At 42.6% G+C, this 16133-nt stretch overlaps 3 protein-coding genes across 5 annotated transcripts; all 3 read left to right on the forward strand.

Annotated features, from left to right (window-relative positions):
• Positions 1-3327: 3327 nt before the first annotated feature.
• On the forward strand, positions 3328-4685 carry LOC103992934 (uncharacterized). The gene has a single exon (XM_009412863.3). The coding sequence runs from the start codon at positions 3423-3425 to the stop codon at positions 4488-4490; it is 1068 nt and encodes a 355-aa protein (XP_009411138.2). The 5' UTR covers positions 3328-3422; the 3' UTR covers positions 4491-4685.
• Positions 4686-5362: 677 nt separating this feature from the next.
• Positions 5363-12160, forward strand: LOC135617976 (SWI/SNF complex subunit SWI3D-like). Of its 2 annotated transcripts, none has more exons than XM_065118844.1 (8): positions 5363-6470; positions 6839-7368; positions 8313-8960; positions 9054-9220; positions 9299-9858; positions 11027-11226; positions 11323-11627; positions 11820-12160. In XM_065118844.1, the coding sequence occupies exons 1-7, from the start codon at positions 6008-6010 to the stop codon at positions 11587-11589; spliced, it is 2835 nt and encodes a 944-aa protein (XP_064974916.1). In that variant the 5' UTR covers positions 5363-6007; the 3' UTR covers positions 11590-11627; positions 11820-12160. The 2 variants fall into 2 exon arrangements, with proteins under 2 accessions (XP_064974916.1, XP_064974917.1); XM_065118845.1 differs by having other exon boundaries at positions 5364-6470; positions 11826-12160.
• Positions 12161-12316: 156 nt separating this feature from the next.
• Positions 12317-16120, forward strand: LOC135617977 (proline-rich receptor-like protein kinase PERK1). 2 transcript variants are annotated; one of them, XM_065118847.1, is made up of 10 exons: positions 12317-12467; positions 12575-12607; positions 13060-13981; positions 14065-14592; positions 14733-14819; positions 14902-14972; positions 15047-15123; positions 15201-15348; positions 15426-15587; positions 15673-16120. In XM_065118847.1, exons 3-10 carry the CDS (start codon positions 13132-13134, stop codon positions 15949-15951), a joined length of 2202 nt encoding a protein of 733 aa, XP_064974919.1. In that variant the 5' UTR covers positions 12317-12467; positions 12575-12607; positions 13060-13131; the 3' UTR covers positions 15952-16120. The 2 variants fall into 2 exon arrangements, with proteins under 2 accessions (XP_064974919.1, XP_064974918.1); XM_065118846.1 differs by having other exon boundaries at positions 12317-12925.
• The last annotated feature ends 13 nt before the right edge of the window (positions 16121-16133 follow it).

Here is a 16133-nt window from a genome sequence, read left to right on the forward strand (position 1 = left end):
CCTTTTGGGTAGTTTTTTTGGCATAAAAAGATTTCTATCCATGAGGGAAAATTTGTTTGATTCCTTTTGTTGTTGCTACTGATTCCCACCAAAATCTTTCACGGGACAAATTGCGATGAACGCATGTAGTTGTTCTTCCCAAATAAAAATAGAAACACTACAGTCGTATACGAACCAATGTCAGAAAAATGGAGTTAAATCTAACATAATGCTGGAATTGTATGATACAAAGGTTTTTAACATTAAGCAGAGGATTGCTTTCAGCATTCCCCTAAAGCAAAGTTTACAAGCAAAATATTGCTTTCATGGGAAGGTCACTGCGATTTCACTGGTGACTTCGATTGAACCCCGCCGTCTCTTTCCCTTTGATTCATCTCCGGTGAAGCATTCTGGAAGAGCATGTAAGATGGCAGCATATCATCATCACAAGGTAGATAATTTTATTCATTAAATTACACAATATATAAGACGCATTAACTTTATTCCAAAATAAAATCTATCAATTGTATAATAAATAATACACGTTATTATTTGTTCAACGTGGTTTCAGCGGGAGGAATTCCATTCAACGCAATCCACATTCCTACGCGTCAATACCCGCAAAAGAAAAATAATATTGATCGTTTAAATAGATGGCAAAGTTCAACATGACTACGCATCAAAGTAATCAACATCTCGTTGTCAATATCGTTGACCATAAACAAAATAATATTTATGATCTGTATTGCGTATCTCAATATCGTTGACCATAAAAGAAAAGGAGAGCAAAAGTGAATGAGTTGGTCCATCTTCACGATGGATTTGAAATCTTCAAAGGGGTAGCTTCCATGGACATGCATGCGTGTTGATCGACACCAAACACATCATTTCTTTTAGTCAAATCATATATATATATATATATATATATATGAAACGTCTATTTCGCTCGACTCGATCCTTATAAATCGAGTGATGCACACGTGAGAGTTCCATATCGAGCCAACGTACAATAAGATCGATGGGTAAAAATTAGATCGTAAAATAGAAAGAGAAAACAAAAAGTTAGACCTTAATAACTATGACCTGATTGTCTTTTTATAGTTGGTCCCCCAAACTTACAACTGGTCAAGAAGAATATTTTGTAAAGTAGAGGAAATATTCTTGAAACATTTTATATTCAATAAATGCTATGTTAATGATATGATATATTCTGGTATCGCCCCTATGACCACAGTCAACAAACACATCAATATGGACATGGAGCCTCGAGGTTGAGATGGTGTATCATGTCGACGTGACACCTCGGACTCAGGTGCACGATCGTTCCTTTCCTAACCATCCGAAACCGTATAAGACAACGCTACATAGTACAAAGTCGCTTTGAAAAGCTTGGAACGATATCGTAGATCCGTGCAAATCGATTGACACTCGTATGGAGATACAAGTCGATCGCTCGACGAGTCGACTACCGTTATCAGATCGCATACGATCGACCCTCGCTCATGGATATAAAAGCCAACTGCTTCATCTGCACCGAGGGAGGAGAGAATTCCCTAAATTACACTCAATACTTACTTGACCTTCGAAAGTATTGAGTCGAGAAAATCCCCTCCTGACATCGATCTGTTTACATGAACCCGACAACGACGAAGTGAACCACTCACTAATAAGGAGGACAACATTTGACTCTCGCTAACAAGGAGGACCGCATTTTGAGTCTTAATAAATCATTGATATCTATGTTTCTAAAGCAGATAAAAGTTTAACTATAGTCTAAATATGATACTGGATTTGACTACTAAATATGATTGATTTTTAAGAATATATAAAGTTTGGAAGATATACTTTGCCCCTCCGACCATATTATGTTAAATGGTGTGATCACAACTTAATATACTATTGCAAGTATAAGTGGCCTAATATATATTTTTTATCAATGTAAATTCGATCAATTGATTTTGATCAATATCTATTGAATATGTATGTCATGTCAATTTTTGAAAGATAATATGATGAACAAATGAAATATTTTTCATCAAACTAATTATTTTGTTGTAACAAGTGAATATTAATTCGACTCTCAGAGGGATGAATGCACCTAAGATGGAATAAGTTAATGGTGTCTTATGCTCTTCGACTAATGCCAATTATAAGAAAGATACAAGATATAAATGAAATTATCTTTTGATTAGACATCACCAATACTAACACGCTTCGAACTTCATCAAATTTTGCTCTCTCTCTCTCTCTCTCTCTTGTATTCTTCTTTTAGAAGAATCTTGTGGGTGATGTTAGGGTGGGGTATATGTGGTGAGCCATCATGTTCTTACAAGAACCACAAGTTTAGGTGGTGGAGATCGGCGGTTCGATGTCGCAAGTGCTTAAATGGCTTGGATACAAACTTACGAGGAAGAAGCGTCGTTGGACTACTTGACTGAATGGTTAATATTGCATCTTAATAGATCGACTCATCTTTCAAAATTGTCGAGTAACCTCACCTCAATGTCACCTCATCATCTTAAACCGTTGTCGGATTTATGATTCGACGAAACGATGACGTAACTTAATAGTACGAACGTTCATAATTGATTAAGTGCATGCTTAATATGTGGATTATATCGTAAATAAGGTGTGAGAAAAAGGGTTATTTAAATGTTTTAATTTAATCATGAGATGAGTTCGGACACCGACCGAGGTGGTTCGATGCAGATGCGGTAAATTTTTGGGTTCCTTACCTCAGTTGTGTCGGCCATCCTAAAGCGACACGACACGACACGGCTCCACCGACCGTGTTGGCAACACGACATACGCTTCGCCCCAGTCCCCAGATCACTGACCCAAACGCGTACCCGACGGCATGGCCTCGACATTATCGAACTATGAGCAACGGCTTAGCATTTGATTTGTGGTTCAGATCGTGACGCGGCCTCTGTGGGATGTGGGCCCCATCCGCTTGGGTGGATTCTAGAGGAGCCACGTAAGAGGGGTACGTCACGGGTGGAACGTCGAAAAGTATTGGTCGTTGTTGCCGCACCGGTGCAACCGTGTTTACCTCTCTCGCTACTCCTCGGTAACGTGCGCGGAGAACAACTCTGACCGCGCCTTTCTTTATCTACTCGATCCGACGCCACACGGTGACTTACCTGCCTTATGATTCGAGGAGAAGAAGCAAAATACGTGGAAAGAGCGAAGGATCGTAATGCCTCTCGATTGGATGAGGGTAGGAAAAGCGAGTACGCCGCAAACCAAAAGTCTGACACTTTCGTTGATCGACGTTTCCCTATTCTCGTCGTTCTCTGCTGGGAGAGGAGTGGATCACTTCATCTTTCCATAAATAAACGGGCTTCCCTCTGTAAACGGGGAGTATAATTAAAGAAAAGCGCAACCAACCGCCCCATCGGCTCACCTTTTGTGGCTCCTCTTCCTTGACGTCCAAGAAAACGATGGAAGCCCTTCCGGCCATGGTGTTCGATGAATCCGAGTGGATACTAGCCGACGCCGTCCTCGACGACGACACCCTTATCGCCTCCTCCAAGGGCATCGACGCCGACTGGGTCGTCACAGACGGCGACGAGGGCGCCGTCTCCGGCGTCTTCTTTCACCCCTCCGCTCCCGCCCGCTGCCGATTACGCCTCTGCTACGCCCCATTCGGCGGCCTCCCACCCGCCCTTCCCGACCCCTCCCTCTCCTTCCTCCCCCCTGCCGCCGCCGCCCGTTCCTCCTCTTTCGGTCTCCTCCTCCTCCGTGGCCCCTGGTCTACCTACTACGTCTGCAACCCGGCCACCGCCGAGTGTCGCACCATCCCGCGCCCCCCGAAGCCCCACCCGTACGACCCCGCCGTCGCGCTCGTCGCCAGCCCGGTCGACCCCGCCCGTTTCCACCTCGTCTGCGCCCTCGACGCCCCCGGCGGCGGCTACCGCTTCGAGATCTTCTCTTCCGTCTCGGGCGCCTGGCGGCAGGCGTCCGCCGTGGCCGCTTCCGCAGATCCCATCTTCCCCGGCTCCGGTGTCTCAGCTGCCGGAGCGGCGTACTGGCGGACGTCCACCCCCGCGGTTCTCGCCTACGACCCGGAGGCCGACGAGGCAAGGGTGATCCTTCCGCCACCGAGGTGCGGCAACGCCAGCGAGCTGTGGCAGCTGGGAAAGGCCGGCGACGACGGGAGGTTGTGCTGCGCGTGCGTGACGGGATCTGAGGTCGTGGTCTACTGCCTGGGGCCTGCCGACGAATGGACCGTGCTCGGCTCGCTTCCCCTGGCGGTAGTCGGCGGAAGCGAGGCGGTGGAGTGGGACAACGGTGACCCGATCGCGTGCAAGGAGCCCCCGCGGCCGCTGCGGTTCGAGAGCACGAATCTCGAGGTGGTGTTGTGGGTGGACGGCCGCGTGCTGGCCGTGGACCTCGACAGCCGCCGGGTGAGGGAGGTCCGGTTCAATGGGCCGGCTCCGGGTCACGACGAAGACTACGTGTCTTACATCAGCACCGTTGCTCCCGTGGCTCCCGTGGCGTCCGGCTAACGGACGGTGACGCTTCCATCCCCCGTGAACATATGCACTACTTTTAATACTCGATATGACTATTGATGCCATGAATAATGTGTGACATTTGGGATACTCGTATTATGAAACACTCGCGTGTTGATCATTGATCTAATCAATTACTGTGACAAATAACATGATTCCATCTTTTATAAATGTTTTTTCTTGGTTGGAGTGTTGTTTTCTTTGTCTATCGTGAAGATTGTTGGGTCCACATGATGGCAGCTTATGCTTGTGTTTGAGTGCTCGGCTTCTTCTCTTTCGTGATAAAGAACCGACTTGGAATCTCTAATCTCCTTAATGAATCAGATTCTTAATGATGGGCTGATCCACGTGTTTGTACTCTTCTGCCCATTCCGTATAGGAAATGTCTTTTGCTCGGAGCATCGAAGATGAATGGAAGAAATAATTATGCTTATTATTTTTAAAATTTATATTAAAATCTTTATAGTTACGAAAATTAAATATTTTATTTTTATATTATAATAAAATTTATTTTTTTAAATTTTAAATTATATAAAATTATCTCAATGTTTTATTTTCACAAGAATAAAGATCGTAATATAATTTTAAAAAATATTAAATATTAAAATATTAAAAATAATTAATTATAGAGAATAACATATAATTAACCCCTTATGATTTTAATTTGTCGAAGCCTAATTAAAATAATTTTAATTTGTCGAAGCCTATTTACATAAATCACAATTTAATTTCTAATTTTAATTTTATGAGTTAAATATTAAATTTTATTTACACATACTATTAACTTTACTATTTAAAATATTGGTTGATGATCAAATTAATTTAACTTGACTTAGAAAGAAAAGTAGCTTTAAGTTAGGCCTCCCCGATGAGCTCTTAGTGTGAGGAGTCTCGAGTTGGACGAAGACATAAAATTCCTATTCAAAATCCTATTCGAGGATTTGTTTATAGAGGATTCAATTTAGGTAAATCCTTTATCCTGTTAGGAGAAATATTGATAAATCTTAAGTAAGACCTCTCAATTAAATGAGTTTTAATGTTAGGAGTAATGATACACGGTTTCTCGAAATAAGATCTTAAGAGGAGTGTTTCATGCCAAACTTGTGACAAGCACCTACATGATGTGATGATGATACCCTTTGTAGTTATATGCATTTAGATATTTTCATTTGTGTCATTTAGGGTAAATATTTTTAAGATGATACATAATCAAAAGGATATTTGTAGTTTTGATTTGGGGCCAAAGTGACAGTGTCATTGGCTCATTTTGTGGGGACGACTTATTAGAATCTCCCAATTCAACTTGATAAATTCTCTCATCTTCTTCTTGCATATTTTAAATTTAATTTCTTCTCACATACATTTACTATAAAATAAATTTACGCACAGTTACGATGTGAATTCGTTTTTTTTTTTTTTGAGAAAATAAATTAGATTTAGAAGAAGGATAAATAAAAAGGGAACGGAATGGTGCGCGACGGGAGAAGCAGCAGAAGCCCGCACAAGCAGCGATGGAGGCGAAGGGCCGTGATGGACCCCCAGCTTCGGCAAGCGTCGACACGGCGGTGGCGGCGGCAGCAGCGGCGCCGTTACTCATGGCCGAAACCCTAGCTGAAGCTCCCCGGAGGAGAGCCAGCGGTTCTAAGAGGAAAGCCTCGGCGTCATCCTCCTCCACCCCCGTGAAGCGCCAGGCCAAGGAGAGAAACCTTCTCCACCACCTCTTCCCCGTCCATAACGGTCCCTGCACCCGAGCTCGGCAATCCCCCCACAAGCACGCGGCTGCCTCCCATAGGTCTGTGGAGCATGCGGCGGCCTCCGCGTGGGCGTCGGAGGCTAGAGGCACGGACGCTTCCGCCTCGGGAGGCCCGATCAAAGCGGAGGAAGAGGAGGAGGTCGAGGAGCCGCTCGTGGATGTGGAGTTTGAGGCCGTTCGATCTAGAGGAGTCGACGTTCATGCCGTCCCTACGGCTGCCGGTGAGCTCTCTGACCAAAATTGGGATCTTGGTGACAAGGAAACCTTTGTAATTGGTATTAGGTATTCTGTCCACTGCTAATTTTGTTCATTTTTCTTGCTTGTTTGAACTAGGGTTTCTTCTTTTTTCCCAATTTGAATTGTACTAGGTAGGAGAGAATGCTTCTTCTTTCAAAGCATGATCTTTGTATGCAGTTTAATTACGTCGAAGATGGTGGAGAACTAACTTGATTCATTAAGAACAGTATTTTATATTCGGGATCAAATCCTAATGGGGAACCGCTTTTTCTTAATGAACTGTTTGTATTAGGAAAGACCAGGCATTTTAGTGTATATGCGAAATGATTTCCATATCATCTGGTTCTTGTAGGCTGGTTCTCATGGAAAGTGATCCACCCCGTTGAGAAGCATATGTTGCCCTCATTTTTCAGTGGAAAGTCTGAGAACCGGACACCTGAAGTGTACATGGAAATTCGGAATTCTATTATTAAGAAATTTCATTCTGACCCACAGACACAGGTGGAACTTAAAGATTTCTCAGAGTTGTCGGTTGGAGATATGGATGCAAGGCAAGAAATCTTGGAATTCTTGGACCATTGGGGTCTTATAAATTTCCATCCTTTTCCCCCGTCTGAGAACGAAGCAAGCAAATCTGATGCTGATGACAGAGAAAAAACTTCAACTTTGGTCGATAAGATGTATCAGTTTGAAACAATTCAGTCATTTCCCCGTCTTGCTACGAAGAAAGAAGAGTCCTTGGTACCTGCGGTGCCCCCTTGCTTGCTTCCGGAGTCTGCCCTTCTTGATGATTTGATTAGGCCAGTTGGTCCTTCTGTTGAGTACCACTGCAACTCCTGCTCAGCTGATTGCTCTAGAAAGCGCTACCATTGCCAAAAGCAGGTTAGTTGGTCTCCTACGCTGGTTAATATTGGCTATCAAGTGTGTATGCCACTTCAACAATGTCTGACAGTCTTTTCTTGTTGTGTCAATACACGGAGCCATGCAGTCCAAAATTATTTATATTACTCTCTCAAATTCTTAAATTGATGGCTGATGGCAATATCTTTGTTATTCTTTTAACCCACCAAAGTGTATAGCTATTTTTGTTTATTCATATCCTTAAATTTTTCTCATCAAATTCAAAATCATGATTTTACTTTTTTTAGGATACATGATCTTAGTAAACGATAATGGTCAGGTTGTCTTTCTTGTCTATGGTAAATATTTTGTTGAGTTGCAGCAAACTAGGAAAGTAGACTTCCTAGTTACTTTTGTCCATCAATTCATTATTTTTATCGAGTTCTTCATTCAGAAATAAAAATTATTATAGCTTCTTATTGAAAAAGGTAAATGGATCATGGATTTGGAAGCAGAGGTAGTGTGAGTCTAACTTCCTAATGCTACTTAATTGAAGATATGTTATTTTGCATTACATGGTTATGATAAATAGTTTCACTATCATTATCAAGTGATTATCTTACAAACTGAACTGCTGTATATATGAATATGTTCAGGATTATTTCTTGGTTCAGATATGAAATGATGATTCAACTAGATGTAAGCAGAATGTTGCTAGACATTTCAATTTCAGAATAGTTTTACTCCTACATATTTTGGGTGCTAGGGATCTGAAATTTAATACCGTAAATTCCATATCTCAACACTCTGCTGCATTAGTATTAACAGTTATTCAGATTATAAGTTTTAGTTGAAACTTAAACTATCTTGCTCAACGAAGGACTGGATTTTGTTTATCTCTGGCTTTATTGTCTGATATTCTGCAAATAGTTGCGTCAGTACATCTATATTAGAGAAATGCTGAAAATTTATTATTTCTTTCACAGGCAGATTTTGATTTGTGCGCTGATTGCTACAACGATGGGAAGTTTGGATCAGGCATGTTACCAGCTGATTTTATTCTAATGGAATCTGCAGAGGGTCCTGGTTTAAGTGTTGGGAGTTGGACAGATCAGGAGACTTTGCTTCTACTAGAAGCATTAGAACTTTTTGGGGAGAATTGGAATGAGATTGCTGAACATGTTGCTACTAAAACCAAAGCTCAATGCATCTTACATTTTCTTCAAATGCCCATTGAGGATTCTTTTCTAGAAGGTGGTGATGATGATGATGATGTCAATGAGAGTAACCCAGGTAGCAAGGACCAAATTCTGTCGACTAAAGAATCAACAGCCACAAATACTTCTGAATCGGTGGAAGATGACAAGAAAGAAGCAAAGGAGGAAACCTCTCATACAAATGCTCCTGATGCTGAAGCAAAAAAATCTGAAAGTTCTGACATTGTAGATGAACCTATAACATCCAAAACAGATCGTTTGGTTAATAAGAATACTGCTGATGTTAATATTTGCCATGAAACTGGAGCCAGCTTTGCTATCGATGCACTGAAGGCTGCATTTCAGGCTGTAGGGTACTTTCCTGAACAAGGTGGATTGGGTTCATTTGCAGAAGCTGGAAACCCAGTCATGGCACTCGTAAGTTCAAGTGCATTTTAGCTGTGGGGCATAATGTAACCTGTTTTCTAGTGTTTTTTTGGATGTTGACCTTGTGCAGTATTCCCTTTGCAGGCTGTATTTTTGTCAGGTCTTGTTGAATCTGATGCTGTTATCACCTCTTGCCGCAGCTCCCTGAAAGCCATGTCAGAGGATTCACCTAGCATCCAGCTTGCTACCAGGCATTGTTTTCTTCTTGAAGATCCACCAATTGATAGGAAGGATCCACATCTCTCTGTGAGGTATTCAATCTGATCATATTTGAGAAAAGATTAATTTAACATGGTAATGGACGTTTGATTTGTTAAACAAAACTGCAGTGCTGTTGCTGAAACCAACAATGAGGAGGCTCACAAGGATGGAAACAAAACACAAACTTTAGATGCCACTGACGAATCTAAGGAGAAGAATGAGATTTCTACTTCTGTGGATAATGATGGGAACTCATCCAATTTGTTGCCTGATTTCTCATTAAAACAAATTGATGAAAAAGAAGTAAATGATGTGATTCCTTCGAAAGCAGTGCCAACCACTGTACAGGAATCAATTGATCAGTCTTTGTCTGGGGACCAGTGTATGACTAGTAATGTGAAGGATGTAACTGATGCTTCTTTGCCTGTAGATCCTATGCAAAGCACTATGAAGGAAACTGAAAATTTAGCTTCTCAAGGTGAAGATTCAAAGAGTCAGGAGAAGGAAATTATTGGTTCTAAGTCAGTGGGGGAGAAACCTAATACCATGACAAATTCAGAGGATTTAATTTCAGCAGACAAGGTCCAACAACATACAGATATAGCTAAGATAAATACTAAAGTTGTTTTGGAAGAACAAGAGTGTGTGCAACTAGGTGCTTCAGCTAACGAAACCAAAGGAAAAGCAGGTTAGAAACAGATATTTCCTATGTTAGAATTTGTGGAATCACAATTTTTCAGTTAGTATTTGCTAATGCCAATTCCTTGTGTACTTAATTCAATGACTTTTCACTCAGTTTTTAACTTCGATACATTGATGTAAAATGTCTGGCAGAGATCTTGTTGATATTAATCAAACTATTTTTTTTCTTCTGTGTTCATCTTTTCATGCATGACCAGCGAGTTTTATTCTTTTTTTTTGGGTAAAATTACTTTATGAAGCATGGGTATAAGTTATGATTACATGATGCCAACATGTCATGTTGCAGATTTGCTGATATTTCAGTTCAAAACATAGGATATGATAGAGCATGGATAGGTGATTAAAATATATTATTCTACAATATCATATATGACAGCTTAGCACTCAGACAAATTGTTCAAATATATAGGTACAATCGGTGATGAACTATATCAAACGACTTGTGTTCTTAATTTATTCATCTTGAATGTTTCTAACATGGTACTTCAAGAATGCATAGGATATGGTAGAAAATTATGATTAATGAACTAAGGTATTTTTTTAATTTCATTTGTTAAATATGATGATCATCCAAACACCATAAAACAATATGTAAGGAAATTCCATGTTATCTATAATCAGAGGACAAAATTAAAAAAAAGCCAATATTTCTCATGAAGCAACCACAGAGTATCCCCATACCCTAAGACCATCCAATCATTTTAATTTAATCAATTGGGTTTGTTCGAAAAATTATCTGACATCTTTCAGTGAAGCATCTTATGGATATTGGTTTTACACATAACTGATACAAATTAGGGCAAGCAATTTGAAGAGCTCATGTTTCAGTATTGCTGAATGATTAGTTCTTTCAATTGAATATTGTTGACAAAGTATTCGCCAGCATCAGCACATGGCTGAAAACCAAGGTTGTGCCTGATGTGTTACTGGATCCAGGAAAAGAATGCTGCAGTTTTTCTTAGACCACTAGTCTTACGCTTTTGAACTTTTATATATTCGCTTTATCAATAATTCTAAAATAAGGTGCCTTTAATCGTGGCCTGTCTTACTTTTCTGCTAGAAATAATTAAAGATTTTTTACTTAGCCAGATTGATTGATTAACTCAGCTAACCACAAATTTAGTGAGATGATATTTTTTCCATGTATATTGCAGATGAGGGTGAGAGAACAGAGTCACACAGTGATGATGAGAAAAATTCTGATCCAACTGGAGTTGATGATGATCATAATATAGACAGGTTGAAGCGTGCTGCGGTCACCGCACTCTCGGCTGCTGCTCTAAAGGCTAAGCTTCTCGCCAAGTTGGAAGAAAATGAAATTCTGAAACTTGTTTCGTTGGTTATTGAAAAGCAGGTACTTAAGAAAACAAAGGCCAATACCACCATATCTGTAATTTCTTTATTGTGTATCAATAAATTAATGGCATATTTGGCCTTGACTATCCTGCAGTTGCACAAGTTGGAGGCAAAGTTGGCATTTTTTGCTGATATTGATAGTGTCGTCTTGAGGATGAGAGAACAAACAGAAAAAGCAAGACAGAGACTAATGCTTGAACGCTCGCAAATAATTGCTGCTAGACTTGGTGTACCCACTTCCTCGCTCAGAGCCAACCCAGCTACCTTACCAGCAAACAGATTAGCCATGGGGTATGGTGCCACTGGTATAAAACCGCCTAACATGGCATGGCAGAAGCCACCACCTGTAAGAAGGCCATGAAGATGGGAGTCTAGTTGCTTTTTCTTTTTCAGTCTCCGGTATGTTTCTTTTTCTCATTTTTATTTTCTTATAGAGTAAAAGACATCAGAAGCACACTTAAATGCTTTTGATTTGCTATTTCCCTGTTGCATTAGCACATATGCTCATCATGTCAAGTAGTTCTTTAGCTTTGTTAAATGCTTAAACAGTTTGCATTCCAGTTTTGACATGTTCCTTAATTATTCTTGAAGTTTCAGGTTTTGGCATCAATAGTTGTAGAATGGCCGATTGTTGCAGATGTTGAGCAAAGTTGGTTTTCTGAGCATATAATTCATGCAGATGTTTTTGATTCTATACCAACCAGGTTCATCTAATCAGTTGGTGTATTCACCTGAAGTAACGAAAAGCATTCAATTCTATCTGTAGTCTGATTGATCTTTACCTTGTAGCCACTTTGACAATGTTACTTGGATAAGTCTTCAAGAGAATGATTGCCGGTAGAAACCCCGATAGCCCAAATTTTCTTTGTTTGTAAATGCAATTTTCTAATGGCTATTTACGGCGATGGAATTTACTTGATGGTGAAAAGAAACTCTTGCCATGAATTATACCAAATGATGCAGTCAATTGAAGAAAGGATCAGAAGTTTTCGTATTCTTGCTTAGAACTCTTTTCACGCATAGATATGCATGCAATCACTATCATACCCTATGTTTCTCTTCACAAGAAAGCTAAAAGCTGACAGGTGTGGTGCAGATTACAAATAATTTGTATTGTCTAGCCGGCTTTTACTGGTGGTTTGCACTTCAATTAGAAGATTGGAAGTGTTAGAAAAAGGTTTCTGAGAATACGATTTAGGATAATGTATAAAGAATTTGTTGGGATCATCAAGATTCAAGGTTTGTACCCTCCACATGGAACTTAACTTGTTTCACTCCTTTTTGCTTGTCGATTTTTTTTGGGATTTAGACTAATATTCTCTGAAGAGTACTTCCCAATCCAACAGGCACTTGCATATGAGCCGTTTGGCTGTGATCTGGTAAGTCTTATCAAGCCTCTCGTTCCGTTGCCAACTTTTAATCTCTTCGGTCGAACAACGAGGATGGCGGATAAAAATAGCAGCCCCGAACAAAAATCCACAGGGAAATGGAGCGGATGGTGGTTGGAGAAGGATGAAGCTGACGCCTGTCACCCCATCTCCTCCTCTTCCTCTTCCTCTTCCGACAACGCCTTCCCTCTCCTAACGAGAAGAAGAGTAGTCGTTCTTCAATTTTCGTGGCTATAATCCAATTCTTCTTTTCGCTGTCCACTTTCTCAGACCTGTTCATTGTTTTCGTGATCATTTGCTGGTCCTCAAGTAAGAAACCACGTTAAACATGTAGAATTCGAGATATGTGAAGATTTCGACGTTAATTTTCGTTAGATTTTTTTTTTCTCTGTGGAGAGAAAAAAAATTGTCTTTTTGTTCTCATGGCGTTCTGTAATCTGCAGGTTTGACGTAGACGGGACGGGCGATTACGAGGAGGGTGGAGTCTTCTGCAGCTCGCACTCCATCCTCGCGAAATGGCATCGTCCCCTGTGGCTGCTCCGCCACCCGACGCCTCGTCTACGCCCTCTCCCCCCGCCCCTGACGCGCCCCCTCCCTCCGACCCTTCGTCGTCAGCACCTCCGCCCACGTCATCCCCTCCGCCAGCTACGTCGTTACCACCGCCACCGGTCCAGTCTCCGCCTCCGTCATCGCCGCCGCCCCAATCTCCACCGCCGTCATCACCGCTGCCACAGTCTCCGCCTCCGTCACCGCCGTTGCCCCAGTCTCCGCCGCCGTCACCGCTTCCGTCACCGCCGTTGCCCCAGTCTCCGCCGCCGTCACCGCCTCCGTCACCGCCGCTGCTCCAGTCTCCGCCTCCGTTATCGCCAGCTTCATCGACACCTCCCACGGCCACCCCGAACGCGCCACCTCCTCGGGACTCTCCGCCTCCCCCCTCGTCCTCCTCTTCCCCAAAACCACCCTCCTCTACGTCGTTTCCACCTTCATCCACTCCACCGTCACTACCAAGCTCGTCCTCTTCTTCGCCTCCACCACCCAAGTCGAACGACGCGTCGTCGCTACCGCTGCAGCCACCATCACCACCTCAGCCAATCTCACCGACGACCCCTTCTTCTTCAGCAGCACTGTTACCGCCACCCCCAAGAAGCCCCTCAAAGTCGGTGCCTTCGCACGGTACAAGACCTTCGCCGAGCAAGGATTCCAGCACACCTTCGAAGAGTGATCACTCCGGCTTGAATCTGCCCCTCGTATTGGGGTTCACCGCAGGTGTCGGGATCTTCTTCGTGTTGATGATTATAGCACTGGTGCTGTACGCTAGGAACAAAAAGAAGCCGCGTCAATACTATGATGCTGCAGGCTCACAAGGTAATCTCAAACTCACTTTGCTTCATGATGGCAATCCGTCGATCCTTTCTACAAACCTGTGATGCTTGTTCGATATGGCGTAGGTGGCTTCCACAATGCCGGATCGCTTCCGAACTGGCAAAATGGAGCCCAGAGGAAGGATCACAATGGCAACATCCCCCCACCTCCAGGAGTAGTAGTCCCACCTGGAGGTGGATGGCAGCCATCATCGATGATGTCCAACAGCGATATAAGCTCAGCGTACTCCGGCCCCCATGTTTCTTCGCCATCGACCCCTTCACCTAACATTTCCTTGGGCTTTAACAAGAACCACTTCAGCTACGAGGAGCTATCAGCAGCTACAAATGGATTCAGTCGAGATCACATCCTGGGGCAAGGTGGATTTGGTTGCGTGTACAAAGGTGTGCTCCCTAACGGGAAGGAGGTTGCCGTGAAGCAGCTCAAGTCGGGAAGTGGGCAAGGGGAGAGGGAGTTCCAAGCTGAGGTCGAAATCATCAGCAGAGTCCACCATCGCCACTTAGTATCTCTTGTTGGATACTGCATCGCTGGATCTCAGAGGATGCTTGTCTATGATTTTGTACGCAACAAGACCCTCGAGTTCCACCTTCATGGTAATGCCTGTTTCTGCTGGTCCTCATTTCTCATGAACAGATCAAATAAATCATCAGGAAGAACTTCTAAGAATCAAATCATATTTACTGTTTCATAGTGTTTTGAATTTGATCCAATGAATTGCTTTCTTCATTTGCAGGGAAAGGTCTTCCAACAATGGATTGGCCTACACGACTCAAGATCGCCATCGGATCAGCTAAAGGCCTTTCTTATTTGCATGAAGACTGTGAGTACAAACATGTTCTTCCTCTCACAAGAATTCATCATTTGTTCCTACTTCTGCATCTCAATGTGCAATCTTTGTGTAGGCCATCCTCGGATTATCCACCGTGACATAAAAACTGCAAACATTCTCTTGGATAATAATTTTGAGGCCATGGTAGGATGTCCTTCACAAACATTTTGCACTGTGAATGAACCAGAATTTGACCGTCAATTTCACTTCTTATTTAGGTTGCAGACTTTGGATTGGCCAAGATTTTTTCTGATACAAACACACACGTCTCAACTAGAATCATGGGAACCATTGGGTAAACATATTTCATGGACTAACTCTAGTGCCTGTCTTTAGAAGATAGATAGATGTGATGTTCTTGAATTTGTGTAGGTACTTGGCTCCTGAGTATGCATCAACCGGGAAGCTAACCGAGAAATCCGATGTTTTCTCCTACGGTGTGATGCTTCTGGAGCTGATAACAGGACGGAGGCCTATCGACGATTCAGACACATTCATGGTGGATAGCTTGGTCGATTGGGTCAGTGTGCCACTTCAAACACCATCTTCTGTATCAAAGCGTTGGTTGGTTCTCAGATATATGCTTTGTTGGAACAGGCACGCCCTGTCTTAGCCCAGGCATTGGCTGATGACAAATTTGATGAGCTTGCTGATCCGCGCTTGGAGAACAGCTATGACACTGTGGAAATGGTACGAATGGTGGCATGTGCTGCTGCTTGTGTTCGACATTCTGCCAAGGGGCGACCTATGATGAGCCAGGTAAGATGTGTTCGCATCTCCATCTTTCTTCCTCGCATTGTTTCCAGGCTCAACTGGGAACCAACGATTGATTAATCTGATACAGATCGTTCGAGCATTGGACGGGGATGTCTCACTAGAAATCCTGAACGAGGGGTCAAAGCGTGGACAGAGCACAACCTTCAGCTCCAGCTCAGACTACGACGCCAGTTTATACTCCTCCAACATGAAGCACTTCAGAACAGTTGCGCTTGAAAGCAACGATTACAGCAATGGCTACAGCGGAGCAACCAGTGAGTACGGGCTTAACCCATCCGAGACGAGCAGCTCTGGCGACGTAATCTCCCCGGACAGTCCAAAAAAGCACTCTTATCATCGTCTTTGAACACCAAGAGAACATTATAGTACAAGATCTACTAATGGAGAGACGAGTCTCTCTCATCAGTTGGGTCAGATGTATTATAGTCCTGTGTTGTTTAATCATTTGGTCAGTGTCTAACGATGTATCTATAATCTGATATGTGTTCTAATGCTGTTACTAGCAGCTTGATTTATTGGAGGACTAAT

This window comes from Musa acuminata, chromosome BXJ2-7 (assembly GCF_036884655.1).
Source record: "Musa acuminata AAA Group cultivar baxijiao chromosome BXJ2-7, Cavendish_Baxijiao_AAA, whole genome shotgun sequence".
NCBI lineage: Eukaryota > Viridiplantae > Streptophyta > Magnoliopsida > Zingiberales > Musaceae > Musa > Musa acuminata.

Coding starts and splice junctions, on each gene's coding strand:
- LOC103992934 (XM_009412863.3), top strand. CDS start 3,423: ATGGAAGCCCTTCCGGCCATGGTGTTCGATGAATCCGAGTGGATACTA.
- LOC135617976 (XM_065118844.1), top strand. CDS start 6,008: ATGGAGGCGAAGGGCCGTGATGGACCCCCAGCTTCGGCAAGCGTCGAC. Junction 6,471..6,838: donor TGCCGTCCCTACGGCTGCCG/GTGAGCTCTCTG, acceptor TGGTTCTTGTAG/GCTGGTTCTCATGGAAAGTG. Junction 8,961..9,053: donor GAAACCCAGTCATGGCACTC/GTAAGTTCAAGT, acceptor TTCCCTTTGCAG/GCTGTATTTTTGTCAGGTCT.
- LOC135617977 (XM_065118846.1), top strand. CDS start 13,132: ATGGCATCGTCCCCTGTGGCTGCTCCGCCACCCGACGCCTCGTCTACG. Junction 14,973..15,046: donor ATAATAATTTTGAGGCCATG/GTAGGATGTCCT, acceptor CTTCTTATTTAG/GTTGCAGACTTTGGATTGGC. Junction 15,124..15,200: donor AGAATCATGGGAACCATTGG/GTAAACATATTT, acceptor GAATTTGTGTAG/GTACTTGGCTCCTGAGTATG.